This window comes from Saimiri boliviensis, chromosome 15, assembly GCF_048565385.1.
Source record: "Saimiri boliviensis isolate mSaiBol1 chromosome 15, mSaiBol1.pri, whole genome shotgun sequence".
In the NCBI taxonomy this organism is placed as follows: domain Eukaryota; kingdom Metazoa; phylum Chordata; class Mammalia; order Primates; family Cebidae; genus Saimiri; species Saimiri boliviensis.
Window position 1 is genome coordinate 5,008,928 of NC_133463.1, and position 14,277 is coordinate 5,023,204.

General features: G+C 34.3%; 1 protein-coding gene across 3 annotated transcripts in view; it reads left to right on the forward strand.

The window, feature by feature from the left end:
* The window catches only part of SNTG1 (syntrophin gamma 1), a 756,922-nt gene that overhangs the window by 449,760 nt on the left and 292,885 nt on the right, over positions 1-14,277 (forward strand). For all 3 annotated transcript variants that reach the window (XM_074386645.1, XM_074386647.1, XM_074386646.1), the window contains one exon: positions 9,586-9,642. In XM_074386645.1, coding sequence (XP_074242746.1) covers positions 9,586-9,642 — 57 coding nt within the window. The remainder of the gene's footprint in view (positions 1-9,585; positions 9,643-14,277) is intronic.

A 14,277-nucleotide genomic window follows, 5' to 3' on the forward strand; every position in this document is an offset into this window, starting at 1 on the left:
AGAAATTAATGTTTTTCTCTGTGGTAGAGATACCATCTTTTAAACAGAAAACAATAAATTGCAAGTATATTATTTAGAAATATGGAATGAATCATAAGAAGAAATGGTACAAGATTTGCATGCAGGCAGGGGAAAGCTGAGTGCAAAAAGGGATTTTTGTTGTGGTTGTTAATGCAACTCGTGTAGAATATTAGACTTTTAACAGAGGGGTCCCCAAGTGGTACCAGTCCATGATCCTTTGGGAACCAGGTCACAAGTCAGGCTCTGCCTCCCGTCAGATCATTAGCAGCACTAGATTCTCATAGAATCACATACCCTGTTATGAACGGCACATGCTGGGGGTCTAGGTTGTGCACTCCTTATGAGAATCTAAGGCCTGATAATCTGTCACTGTCTCCCATCACCCCCAGATGGAACTATCTAGTTGCAGGAGAGCAAGCTCAGGGCTCCCACTGATTCTACATTATGGTGAGTTGTTTAATTACCCCATGATACATTACAATATAATAGAAATAAAGTGTGCAATGAATGTAATACACTTGAATCATCCCTATTTCAAGCCCCACCATCCTGGTCTGTGGAAAAATGTTCTTCCATAAAACCAGTCCCTCATGCCAAAAAGGTTGGGAACTGCTATTTTAACATACACACATTACTTTGATACAGATAAAAATTAAGCATTAAAGAAAAACTGAATTATATGAAAGAAAGGTCAGTCTGATTTTATTGGTAAAAAATACTGGAAGGTAAAAAAATACAGTCTGATTTTATTGGTAAAAAATACATTTGAAGCAAGCACCCTTATGGGAGGAAATAGGGGTGGTAGAATAAGCCTGCAGTGTATAAGCAAACTGAACCCTAAATCCCAGTTGTTTTACATTTTAAATCAAGTGCAAATAAGTGTCTGACATTCAGAAAGTCTTCACTAAATTTAATGCCCTCCATTAAAAATGTGCTTTATTTTTAGGACAGTTTTAGATTTACAGAAAAAAAAATGGCAAAAATAATATAGAGATATACCACACACACCAGGCTCCCCTATTAACGTCTTACATAGCATGGTAAGTTGGCTACAGTGAATGAACACATTTTGATAGGTAAATTGTAACTCAAGTCTATGGTATATTTAGATTTTCTCAGTTTTCATCAGTTGCCCAGGATTACATCCAGGACACCACTGTAGGTAACCCTCATGTCTCCTTGGGCATCTCTTGTCTGCGACACTGTCTAAAAATTAACTTGTTATTGCTTTCAGCAATAATGATATTTGGCCAAGGAAGGACCACATATATTACAGCACATCATAAGATCATAATGGAGCTGAAACATTCCTAGTTACACCTGAATGATCCTGACCCTGTGTAGGCCTAGGCTAATGTGTGTGTATATGTCTTAGTTTTTAACAAAAATGTTTAAAAAATAAAATAATAAGAATATAAAGGTTTATACAGTAAGAACGTGAAGAAAATATTTTTACACAGGTATAAAATGTGTTTGTGTTTTAAACTGTTACTAAAAGTCAAAAAACTTTATAAAGTAAAAAATGTTACAGTAGGCTGTTTATTACTGTAAGAAGAAAAGTATTTTAAAATAAATTTAGTGTAACCTAAGCATAGTGTTTATAAAATCGACAGTAGTATAAAGTAGTGTGCCATGATTCACAATCACTCACCATTCACTCACTCACTCACCCAGAGCAGCTTCCATTCCTGTAAAATGAAAAATATTCAAGAAAAAATACAACAATAAAAACTAATATAAATTTAAAAAGCAATGAATTATAATAACGATTTACTGTATAAGCTTTAATGCAGCAACATGGTATAATAACTATTTTTATAGAACTTACGTTGTATTAGGTATTATCGGTAATACCTAGTACATTATGCTGTCTTATATAAGGGACTTGATGATTATTAGATCATTATGCTATCTTATATAAGGGACTTGATCGTCTGAAGATTTGGTACTCTAGGGAGATCATGAAGTCTATCTCCCACAGATGTTGCGGAATGGTTATGTATACTCCTATCTATATGGATGTAAAATTTCTTCTGCACAATAAAGATTTCACTAAAAGCAAAAATCCATGTTAATTCTTAGTGTTATGATAATTCACCCCTAAATTAGCATTATGATAAAGGTGACTGTCAAATATGTTATTTAACAACAATCTAAAATTACAAGCCAATTTCACTAAGTAAAATATTGAACCTTGCACAAATGTAAACATCATGATTATTATTAATATCAATATTTACAAATGGTGTGAATCTGTTAGGAAACTGTATGCCTGACACAGTGTCAGACAAAACAGGCACTAATACGAATATTCAAATATGTATATATACATTTTTTTAATTTTTAATTTTTTGAATCAGAGTTTCCCTCTGCACCCGGCCTGGGTACACTGGCATCATCGCAGCTCACCACAGCCTCAAACTACTGGGTTCAAGCTGCCCTGCCTCTGCCCCCAAGTAGCTTGACCTACAGGTGTGTACCATAAGTTTTTTTTTTTTTTTTTTTTTTTGAGACGGAGTTTCGCTCTTGTTACCCAGGCTGGAGTGCAATGGCGCGATCTCGGCTCACCACAACCTCCACCTCCTGGGTTCAAGCAATTCTCCTGCCTCAGCCTCCTGAGTAGCTGGGCTTACAGGCACGAACCACCATGCCCAGCTAATTTTTTTTTTTTTTTTTTTTTGTATTTTTTTGTGTAATAACATCGAGGTTGACATGTTCTTACAACAGAGTTGGTAAATTAGGATGGTAAAGCAGAAGTCAGAACGCATTCATGGGTCTGGGATAGTCAGAAATCGACATGGAGGATTAGCATCCATGATGGCATCACTCTTGTCTCCACACCATACGCTCAATGTGAAACAACTTTCAACTAGAATACAGTTCCACGTGCAGTTCCTTTAGCCTTTAACCTTTAGCCCTGGTCTTGCAGATGCCTGTCTCTTGCTTCATTTCCACAGTGACTTAGGCAGTGCATCTTCCTCCTGCTCCATCACTGAGGTTGCAACATACATTTGTCATGTAGTTCAGGTGTCACAGACTGCATTCCTGCTTTAGTCCTAAATTATTTGTAAACATTTACATACATTAAAGTTACTCTTGGTGCTCTAAAGTTCTGTGGGTTTTGACTGTATAATGGTATGCAATTCTTATTAAAATATCACATAGAATAGTTTCATTAACATGGAGATTCTATGTTCATGTGGGTTTATCAGTCATAACAAATGTGTCCCTCTGGTAGGGGATATTGATAATGTGGGAAGCCATGCATCAAGAATCACCATATTTTCTTTCAGCTTGATTATTCATTTTTTAAATTATTTAATACTTCACTGTATAGATGTACCACAGTTTGTCTATGCATTCACTTATTGAAGGATATCTTATTTGGCTATTTATAGTTATTGGTGATAATGGATACAGATAGTATAAATATTTGCATGCAGGTTTTTGTATAAACATAAACTTTCAAATTATTTTGATAAAGACCTAGGAGTATCATTCCCAGATCATGTGTTAAGATTAGGTTTAGCTTCCTAAGAAACTGTCAAATTCTCTTTTGCATTCACACAAATAGGAAATGAGAATTAATCTTGAAGAAAATTCTTGTAAGCATTTGGTATTGTCAATGTTTTGGATTTTAGCCATTTTAATAAGTGTATAATATTATCTCATTATTATTTTAATTTGCAATTCCCTACTGACAAATGATGTTGAACATACCTTCGTAAGCATGCTTGTTATTTGCGTATCTTTTTTAATGAAGTGTTTGCTCAAATACTTTAGGCACTTTTTAATTGGGTTGTTTGTGTTCTGAGTGTCATGAGTTATTAATATATTTTATATACAACATTTTTATCAGATATGTGATTGCAAATATTTTCCTCCAGTCTGTAGCTTGTTTTTTCATTCTTTTAGCAGTACCTTTCACAAAGCAGAAGTTATTAATTTTAATATATCCTAATTTATCAACTTTTTAATGAATTGTGTTTTTGGTGTTGTGTGATATATATATCACTACATATAAATATGTATCTCACATGGGTTTTCTCCTATATTTTCTTCTAGGAATTTTGTAATACTGTGTTTTTAATATTTAAGCCAACCTATGATATATTTCATGTTAATATTTGTGAAGAGTGTAGTATATATATCTAGATACCTTTCATTCTTATGGATGTCCAATTCTTCCAGCACTCTTTTTTGGAAAGAGTATCCTTGCTTTTCTCTATTGAATTGCCTTTGTTCTTTTGTCAAATATCAGTTGATTGTATTTTTTTGTTTGCATTATTTTTTTTGGTCCACCTGTTCTCTTCCATTGGTCTGTATGTTTATTCTGCCAAACAAAGCAACAATGTTGTTTACTTAAACTTTATAGTAAGTCCTGGGTCAAGCATCCTGAGTCCTCTAACTTTATTCTCTTCAGTATTATACTGCCTATTTATTTAAGGTCTTTCGGCTGTCCATCTAAACCCAAAAATCTGTTTGCTGGTATCCACAAATAGCTTGCTGGATTTTTATTGGAATTGCATGGATTCTACAAATCAAGTTGGGAAAAATTGACATCTTAAAAATCTTGTCTTTCAATTCATGAATACAGTTATCTCTTCATATATTTTGAACAAATTTTATCTCCTGTCTCAGCCTCCTAGAAGCTGGGACTACAGGCAAGCATCACCATGCCCGACTAATTTTTTGTATTTAGTAGAGACGAGGTTTCACCACGTTGGCCAGGCTGATCTCAAAGTCCTGATCTCAAGTGATGCACCCAACTCGGCCTCCCAAAGTGCTGGGATTACAGGTGTGAGTCACCACACCTAGCTACAAAATATTTTCCTTTTAATATGTGTTATTGAAAATAGCATTATTCTTTGAAATTTAAATTTCAATTCCTCATAGCTAATATGTAAGAATGCAATGTAATTTGCATAATAATTTTGTATTCTATGAACTTGCCATAATTACTTACCAGTTCCAAAAGAATTTTGTTTTTCAATTCTTTGGAATTTTATACACTGACAAAACACAAAGACAGCTCTCTTTCTTTTTGTTCATTTTGTAAGCCTTTATTTCATAGTGTTTTGTTACTGTACTAGCTAGGACATCAAGATGTTGAATGGTAATGGTGAATAGGAACATTCTGACCTTATTCCCAATCCTATAGGGAAAATATTACATTTCTCACATTTCTCCTTCTTTTTACTACATTGCATGAGTTTTCAGTTTGGGGCTATTTTTTTTTTTTTTCATCCTAATTCTGCATTTTATCTCAGGCCTGTTGGGATAGAAAGAACAGCAGAGATCAGAGAAACCTTGGTTTCAATCACAACTTGGATCTCAGTCAAGTTAATTTCACTCTTTTACATTTTGATTTTCTCATCTCTTAATTAGGAAAAGAAAATTCCTACACCAGTGGGTTGCTGTGATAATTAATCAGAAAAATGTTTGAGTGAATATTTATTCATTTAACATTTTAATACCTAACTTTGATTTAGAACCTGTGCTAAATGCTTGGGAGATAACTTTGTGTAAGACACAGGTTCAGCTCTCAGAAAACTTGAAGGAAAAAAGTCAAGGGCATAGTGATTTTCAAGAAACAATTGCAAGTGCTATGAGGGATATAAATACATACAGTAAATTTTTAATAATTAGAAGCCATCATCTTCATTATCCCGTTTTCAACTTTGGCTACTCTTCCTCAATTGTCAAAAAGAACTATTAATGTTCTCTATTTTCTTTCCCACATGGTATATTGGTTTTTGTAATACAAACTTAGTATAGATAGTTCTCCAATGATCATCTCTTTGGTTTCTGCATGTTTCCATTTCTTCCTAATCTTTTCACATATATATCTCAAAATTTCAATACCAACTTTCTTTGGTGTCATGTATATTTTTCTTCCCATATAGTTCATATAATCTCTCTCTATATACATATAATGTAATATTCCAAAAAGCAGCAGTGCTAATTATATTTTTCTACAAAGCATACTAAGTATTTAATACAAGGCTTTTTTTTTTGTAACATTGATGTTGATTATTTAGGTGTCCAGCAAATCTTTATAAAGTCTGATATTATCTTGGACTCAATCTTTTGCATTTTCATAAGGAATAAGACTATTAAGTAAAGGCATGTTATTTAAGATTCTTTAATATATATGTATATATATATGTGTGTGTGTATATATATATGTGTGTGTGTATATGTATGTGTGTGTGTATATGTATGTGTGTGTATATATATATATGAGTCTGTGTGGGAGCATCAGCCCAGATTTTGTGTTTTACAAAATGAAATCACTGACAATACCTTGGTCTCCTGAAGGACGGTGCTTTGTTACCTGGCAACAGCCTTTACGACACTCAAGATGTGTTAACTAGATATAATTTCAGATCAGCTTCCAGGTATTGCCTGATTTATGAGCTGAGTATTTGAAACGGTTCATTTCTTCTTTCTATTGCATCTATTTTTGGGAAGAAGGAAGAAGCAGAGCTGTAAGGGGGTAAAGCTACTGTAAGCCTTCGTAGTGGCAGAGCTACTGCCAGCACAAACAACTGAGAGGACATTAGCAGAGGCCACCCTGAGAACAGCGATTTGCCCTTTTATGCTTCCTGCTGCCTGCAGTGACCAACGTATGGTCTTGGTTTTAAAACACAAAGTAATTAGTTTTGCCCTTTCTCTCCTAACTTTCTTAAAAGTAAGCTAATGAAGAAGCAGCATTGGGAGGCAGTGGCTGGGGTTTGCATGTGTAGGTGCGTCTGCCCAGGTGTTTAAAAAACACATTAAGTGCTGTTTTTGAGATTTTCTGGCAGTTTCTGCTGAGACTTTAGTCTCTCCAAAATGTTTTCTGCATCAGCAATTTTGTATTTGTTTTGGAACATGTTCTAAATATTCTCTACCAGAGATTAGAAGGCAGACTTCCGTAGAATGAGTAAAGAAATTCAAAGAAACGATCTTTGAAGACCCTGGGATGCTGTTGTTTCTATCAAGGGAAAGCAGCATTTCAGTACACATTTCGCTACTGAGCAGCAATTACTGACCAAATTTTCCTCATGGCCAATGATCGCTATGCCAAATGCTCCACAACATTTAGGGGATGTCATTTGCTAATTAAAATGCATTTGCTCTGACTGAAATTTGTATTTTAAGACAGCTGACATGGTTTGTCTAGATGACTGCACCATTGATTTTGAGACTGTTTTAAGGAATCACATATTTATTTTTTACAGAACAGAAAAAATGGAAATAGTTTCTGCCATCCAGGAATTTTTGGTTTAGTTGGGTGGTCAGTTTTATAAAAGCAGTTTACCTATCTATTTTATAGGAAAAATAGTCAGGATTTAATTCACCTATTTCTGAATCTGAGTCTTCCAGTATTTGAATTATTCTACAGTACAAATATATTAAAATGACTATTATATATAAGAATCCCTGTATAAACATCAGATTGTGTGTGTGTGTGTGTGTGTGTGTGTGTGTGTGTGTGTGTGTGAATATCAAATTTCTCTTATATGCCAGGGTTGTTTACAAATGTTAATTCTCCAAACAAAGCTTTTAATTGCTTGTGTTATTTATCAGCATTTTGCAAATTTGAAAACAGGTTCACAAGGCTTAAGTAATTTGCTGAACATATGAAGCTATATGAATTTGTGGCTATTTGAGTTATCGGCACATTCTCTAACTTCAATTCCAATATTGTTTGCAATATTCAACTTCTCTAATGTGTCATTTAATGAGAAAGAATAAATATTCATTAGACAGATTGCATTTGTCCTGTTCAATAAAAGCACATTTCTAATACATACTTAGTTTATTTTAAATTGTTTGTGGATTTTGTGTACCTATAGTGTACCTGATTCAGCTTCCTTTTTGCGTTTGTGTATGCAGCCATGTTTATATGCAGGTTTTATGATATAAATTGTAAAATATATCTTCCCATATTTCTGCTTGCATTTGTCGGATAATGCAGCAGTAGGCTGAAAAATAAAAACATACTTTGTGGTGTTATTTGATACAAACAATTTGTCTTACATTTCAAGTTGCTTTGCATAAATTATTATATGTAAACTTATTTGTACAATTATAATTTTAATGTTGGTTTGAAAGTATGATTAGATGTCAGATTTTAAGAGTAACATAAGTATTTTTGAAACATGAAATTACTCAGCACATTGTCAAAATAAAGAAAACTTGTATTACTGAATGCTACTCTTTTGCATTCAATAATAATAATTTCTAAGTCAATATGCACCAATCTTCATCAAAAAGTCTTATTTTAAAAATTCAAAATAAGTCAATAATAGTATACATCAAATTCTAGTTTGGCAATCTTGTTCTTTAAGTACTATTTAGTCTTATTTACAGAAATTAAAGTTTTGGCTAAAAAAGGAAATTTTTAACCTTGCCAAAATGAAGAGTTACATGCTATCTTAAAACATTTAGCAAGAGCCATCCGAAGCACACATTTTTCCAATTTCCTCCTAGTTATTTTTAAATGATATTATCTGCTCCACACAGTTTCTATAGAACAAGGGAATAAGGGAAGCAATTCATCTGTAAGAATGAGGGCAGTGTTTACATTTAAAAATGGATAATGAGGGCAAAAGGCATTTGTAGAGATATAAGGCACAGATAACAAATAACTACTCCAGATGTAGGGGGAAAGGGTCAGTGTCTCAAATGGCTCTGCATGGGGGAAGGCTCAAGAAGATGGAAATAATGGAGCGGACTATAAATTAAAGCCTTCAGCTCTCAGCATGCCTCTACAATAAGCACTATGTCACCGACTGCCCAAAAACAGAGCAGTATGGACTTTTCAAATAGAAAATTACAGGATTTGTCCAAATGTGCCTCTTTGTTCTCATGCCATTATCTTTGTGATTTTTAAGTTTTGTGGGCCAGTGGCCAATTTACTTCTATTGTGGAGGGGACAAGAAACTCACTTTTAAAATTGGTAATTCAATTATCATTATTACTTAGATGTGTAATTTATTCATTTTATGAACAAGCAATGAATTTATTTTGAACCTGGTTTATTCACTTTCAATCTAAGACACACACAGAGATGAATTATTTCTGTGCTGGCCACGGCAGCCTCCTAGCTTAGCTCCCAAATTCCAGGAAGTGATGGAGATAGGACCCTGGTTTACCAAGATCGTATTTACCATTGTCTTTGAGTTACTTTTATACAACCTAAAACTTGTCGTTTCTTAGAAAACAAGTATACATGATGTGGAAATAAGAAGAGGTATAAAAGTTAAGATTTCAAAATATGTCCAATATAATCATTGAGAAGAACTTATTTTTAAGAATTGAGGAGTTTAATAACACTTTAATCCCTTTTAACAAATAGTCCTTTGATTTAAAAGTCAAGGACTATTTATTACAAGATATGGAGACTCTATGCCACCACAAAAGAGTTTTCTTTTTTTTTTTTTTTTTGAAGAACAAAAGCAAAACCCAGAAGAAAACCAAAAAAAAAAAAAAAAAAAAAAAAAACCAGCAAAAAACAATGTGTAAGTATAGTATTAGGAAACACTAACCATTCTTAAAAATCCTGTCTTTCAGGAAAGAACGGTGACCATCAGAAGACAAACAGTAGGAGGATTTGGATTAAGCATAAAGGTAGCCTGCCTTTCTAGTCTATCCTCACAAAGGCCATGCAATAAGGGCTGAACTTTGGTGCATTTCAATGTTTGCTGATTAATAATTAGATAAGAATGGCTATAGCAAACTCCTTAATATTTGGACTGGGATGTAAATTAGGTAGGTCCTCACAAAATTCCTGCAAACTCTTAGCCTTTGATTTAGAAAATTTAGCAAAGGATATGGGACCTTTACCTCATCATTGAATGTAAGTCATTAACTTTCTTTATCGGGTTTCTTCTGAAATGTTAAATATGATGTCGTATGCATACCGTTCTTTTTCTTTTTCTTTTTCTTTTCTTTCCTTTTTTTTTTTTTTCTTGAGACAGAGTCTCATTCTGTCGCCAGGCGCCAGGCTGGAGTGCAATGGCGTGATCTCCGCTCACTGCCACCTCTGCCTCCCGGGTTCAAGCAATTCTCCTGCCTCATCCTCCCGAGTAGCTGGGACTACAGGCGGGCACTACCATGCCCAGCTAATTTTTTGTATTTTTTAGTAGAGATAGGGTTGGTTGGCCTGGATGGTCTCGATCTCTTGACCTCATGTTCCGCCCGCCTCAGCTTCCCAAAGTGCTGGGATTTCAGGAGTAAGCCAGCATGCCCGGCCACATATCTTTCTTTAACCAACTGGAGTAGGAAATGATGATCTTTAATAAAAGAAGCAATAACACATGGACACGGGGAGGGGAGCACTACACACTGGGGGCTGTTAGGGGGAAATGGGGGAGGGATGGGGGGGTGGGGAGGTGGGAAGAGAGAGCATGGGGAGAAATGACAGATATAGGTGAGGGGAAGGAAGGCAGCAAATCACACTGCCACGTGTGTACCTATGCAACAATCTTGCATGTTCTTCACATGTACCCCAAAACCTAAAATGCAATAAAAAAATTAAAAAACAAAACGAAACAAAACAAAGATTAAAAAAAATAACAATTTTTCACACTAACAAAGCCCAATAGTAAGTGAGGCATTATATTCTGTTTATCTTAGTTTTCATTTTTTAAAAGGAAATCAGTAAATTCAATTTTATAGTCCTAATCATATAGGATAGACGTAAGTTCTGCATAGACTTCCTTTTAAAAGTGAACATATGTATTCATTTCAGTTTATTATCAAATATTAAAGGCTTTTTTTCTATTATTGACTATTAGAGATGTAACACATTTGCAATGTATTATCATTGAAATGAAGGAGAAATTTTTAAAGGATGGAAGGTTGTATAAATATTGAACAATTAATCTCATGACTGCAATGATTTTATCAAACCTACATCTCTTCATATATTAATAAAGTTTAATTTTATAATTCTTGGGGCATTCGTTTGACTTAGGGTGAAAATCATTTACGTATTTCAAGTACACATTTCTTGAAATTTCAACACAACTCATGTCTTAGAGATATGGAAAGCAGAACTCTAAATGCTGTGAACGTCAGCTCTAGTTGACTTTGTGAAAATGACTCAGCGATCAGTATCCAACGGTGTGGTATTGTCAATGATAAGAATATTGCTATACAGAGGATTAGCTTTAAAATATATTTTGTACATTCAGTTTATCAACATTAAACTTTATTTCATCACCAACTAAGACTGGGGAGGCATGCGGAACAAATTACAGGATGTGGAAAGAATGTCATGAGAATTTCATCTCTCAATAAATGAGATTTTTTGGTTTGCTTTTTTTTTTTGACCAGGCTGCTTATTGAGATTGCTGTAAAGCATTTAAAGGGACCACTAAAGATACTAGAAAACCCATAAATAAAATCTAATAATGAGAGCTGATTTTATCTGAAATAATCATTTTTACTGAACCAGGCACTAACTCTTATTTCTGGTAGTAGAGCTTACTTTAATTTCGTGTCACCTAGAGATGTTCTTTTCCTTTTTTGTTGTGTTTTTGTATTTACAATGTAAACTCAGTTATACAATGCTATTTATTTTTACTAAAATACCACGTTTTAACCTAGAGAGTTTTTAAAGAATCAAAAATTTTCCTAAATAAATCTTTTCAGTTTTATATTTTCATTTTCAATCCAAACCAAACTATTATATATGTAATAAATAGAATAATTTTCTGAATTAAATAAATGTGCATTTTCCATTCAAAATGTTGATCAAAAAGTGGTATTTGAACTACGATTAATATCTTATATTGGAATTAACAAAAAAGAATGTTTTACATAATTCTTATACACTGCCAAGAAATACAAACATCAATACTTTTATTTAGAATATTACCCATTCATCCTAAAAAAATTCCTTTTATGGTTTTTTATTTTTGCTTCTCAATACTTACCTCTGAATTTCATTTTACTATTTTTAAACTATCTTTTATTTGGATTATTTAGACTAAAATGTGATTCTTCTAAACAGCAATGTTATTACAAAAATCTCTTTCCCCTGTCATATATGAATTAAATAAGCGACAGCGTTTATTTTTTAGCATTATTTTCCTAAGATCTGAGAATTTGAACACATGTATAAACATTTTTAAAAAATCATTCTGGGCTAGAAGTAGAATTAATATTTTAATGTTGAATTATTTATGTACAGTTTTCAGAAGCAATTTGGGCCACTAATATAAGTATGCATATAAACACATAAATTCATATCTTACCCTTTTGCTTAGTTAAGTAATCCTCACTGGCACACACCCAGAAGATTCATGATGAGAATTACTAATTAAAATCTGTACAGTCTCTATGTAAGGTAGCAGAAGGAAGATGGTATGTTAGGTAACTGAAAAGTCATTTTCCAGTGTAGTTAAGATGCCTACAGGTGCTTGTGAATTCCACTGGACTCAGAACACATGGTATTTTAGTTTTATATTCAAAAACACTCTTCTTTTAAAAAACTTGGCTAAAGGGTAACAAATGTCCTTTTTAGTCAGAACGCAATCAAACACTCTAACAGGTGCTGCTAGGAGTCAAAGCCAGCTGGCCACGCCCTTCACTCCTGACAGATCTTGCCTTGGGGACTTCCCTGGCACAGTCACCACTGAGTCCTCAGGTCTCCCCAGAGCATGTGCAGGGACAGCGTGGAGCGGCTTCTTTGGTAGGTTTGAGTCCAGTGTTTTGTTGGTTAATATGTCCCAAAGGCTGTGGGCTGTGGGTAATATGATGTCTCTAGCTACCACTGTCCACAAATCCTTGATGTCTGCTGCCCACATGCAATATTGCTGTCTCTTTCAAGCCCTCCAGCTAGAGTACCTTGCAGAGTGTAAGTTGGTGGGAAAATAAAACTTAGTCTTGACCTTTGTTTTTCTTCTTTACCTAAGACATGGTTCTGTAGTAGGAAAGGCCGTGGGAAACAGCTCCCTGGAACACTGAATGGGGAAGGAAGGAGTTTATTATTATTATTACAATTATTACAGCTGGGAGCCGAGCGATGGTTCCAAATTACCCAGCTCGTCTAACAAAGGAACTTTCTACCTTTATTTAGGCTCATACTTTAGATATTACACGTGGAAGAATCTTAGGTTTACAGCCTTAGAAATTACATATGAAGATTTACAGATTTAGGACTCACATGTGAAAAGGTTTCGGGTTTACAGCTTTAGAAATCACATATGAAAGGGTTTTGGGTCTACAGCTTTAGAGATCACATATAAAAAGGTTTCAGGTTTACAGTTTTAGAGACCACATATGAAAGGGTTTTGGGTTTACAGTTTTAGGACTCATATGTGAAAAGGTTGTGGGTTTACAGCTTTAGAAATCACATATGAAAGGGTTCCAGGTTTACAGTTTTAGAAATCACATATAAAAGGGTTTCGGGTTTACAGTTTTAGGACTCACATGTGAAAAGGTTTTGGGTTTGATCTTGTTTTAAGCAAAAACAGAACCTTCCTGTTTCCCCAAGACCAAGCCTGCCACCTACAGGAAGGTGAATCAGGAGGCTCCAGTCGGTCAGCCTTGTCTTCTATCGAAATGCAGTGTGGCAGTCAAAGGGGAAGTTGACAGATGCCTGGGTCCCCATCCTCAGTTCAAACTTCTGGGACAAAAATATGTGCAGGTGGCTTGGAGGTTGAGGCAGTTCTGTGTCTCTGTGGTTTAATTCTAGGACTAATGCCAGTATACCATGTAGAACACATTGAGGAGTGTTCCCGCCTCAAAAATTCCTGAAATCCCAAAGAATAAGAGGAACATATATGCTTAGTAGAAATGAAAGGAATATTGTAATAGCTTTATGTATTTTAAATATGATTTAAATGAATTTGAATCCTTTTTCTTTTTAAATTTTGTCTAGTTTTCTATTATTTCTTAATTTTTCTCTTTAAGTTTTTTGAAGTATATTCTTTGGAGTTTCTTACCCAATCTGAGCCTGTCCTTCAAAAGTCAAACTAATCAAATCATCTCCAAAAATGCTAGACACTCAATTTGGAACATAGCCACCCCGAAAGAATTCTAACATCAATTACATTGAGATTTAAGCTGGGAATTACTAATTTATCTTCTTGGACATAGTCATCCTTTAGATTCCTAAAATCCTATCATTTTACAACAAGCATGCTTGACTCTGAATAAGTAAAGACCCAAATTACCTATTTCTCCATGTTAATTTGAAATAATAAGAAAAAAGCAAAAGCAGGAGCAAAGCCACAAATGACCTCTGAGCACAGT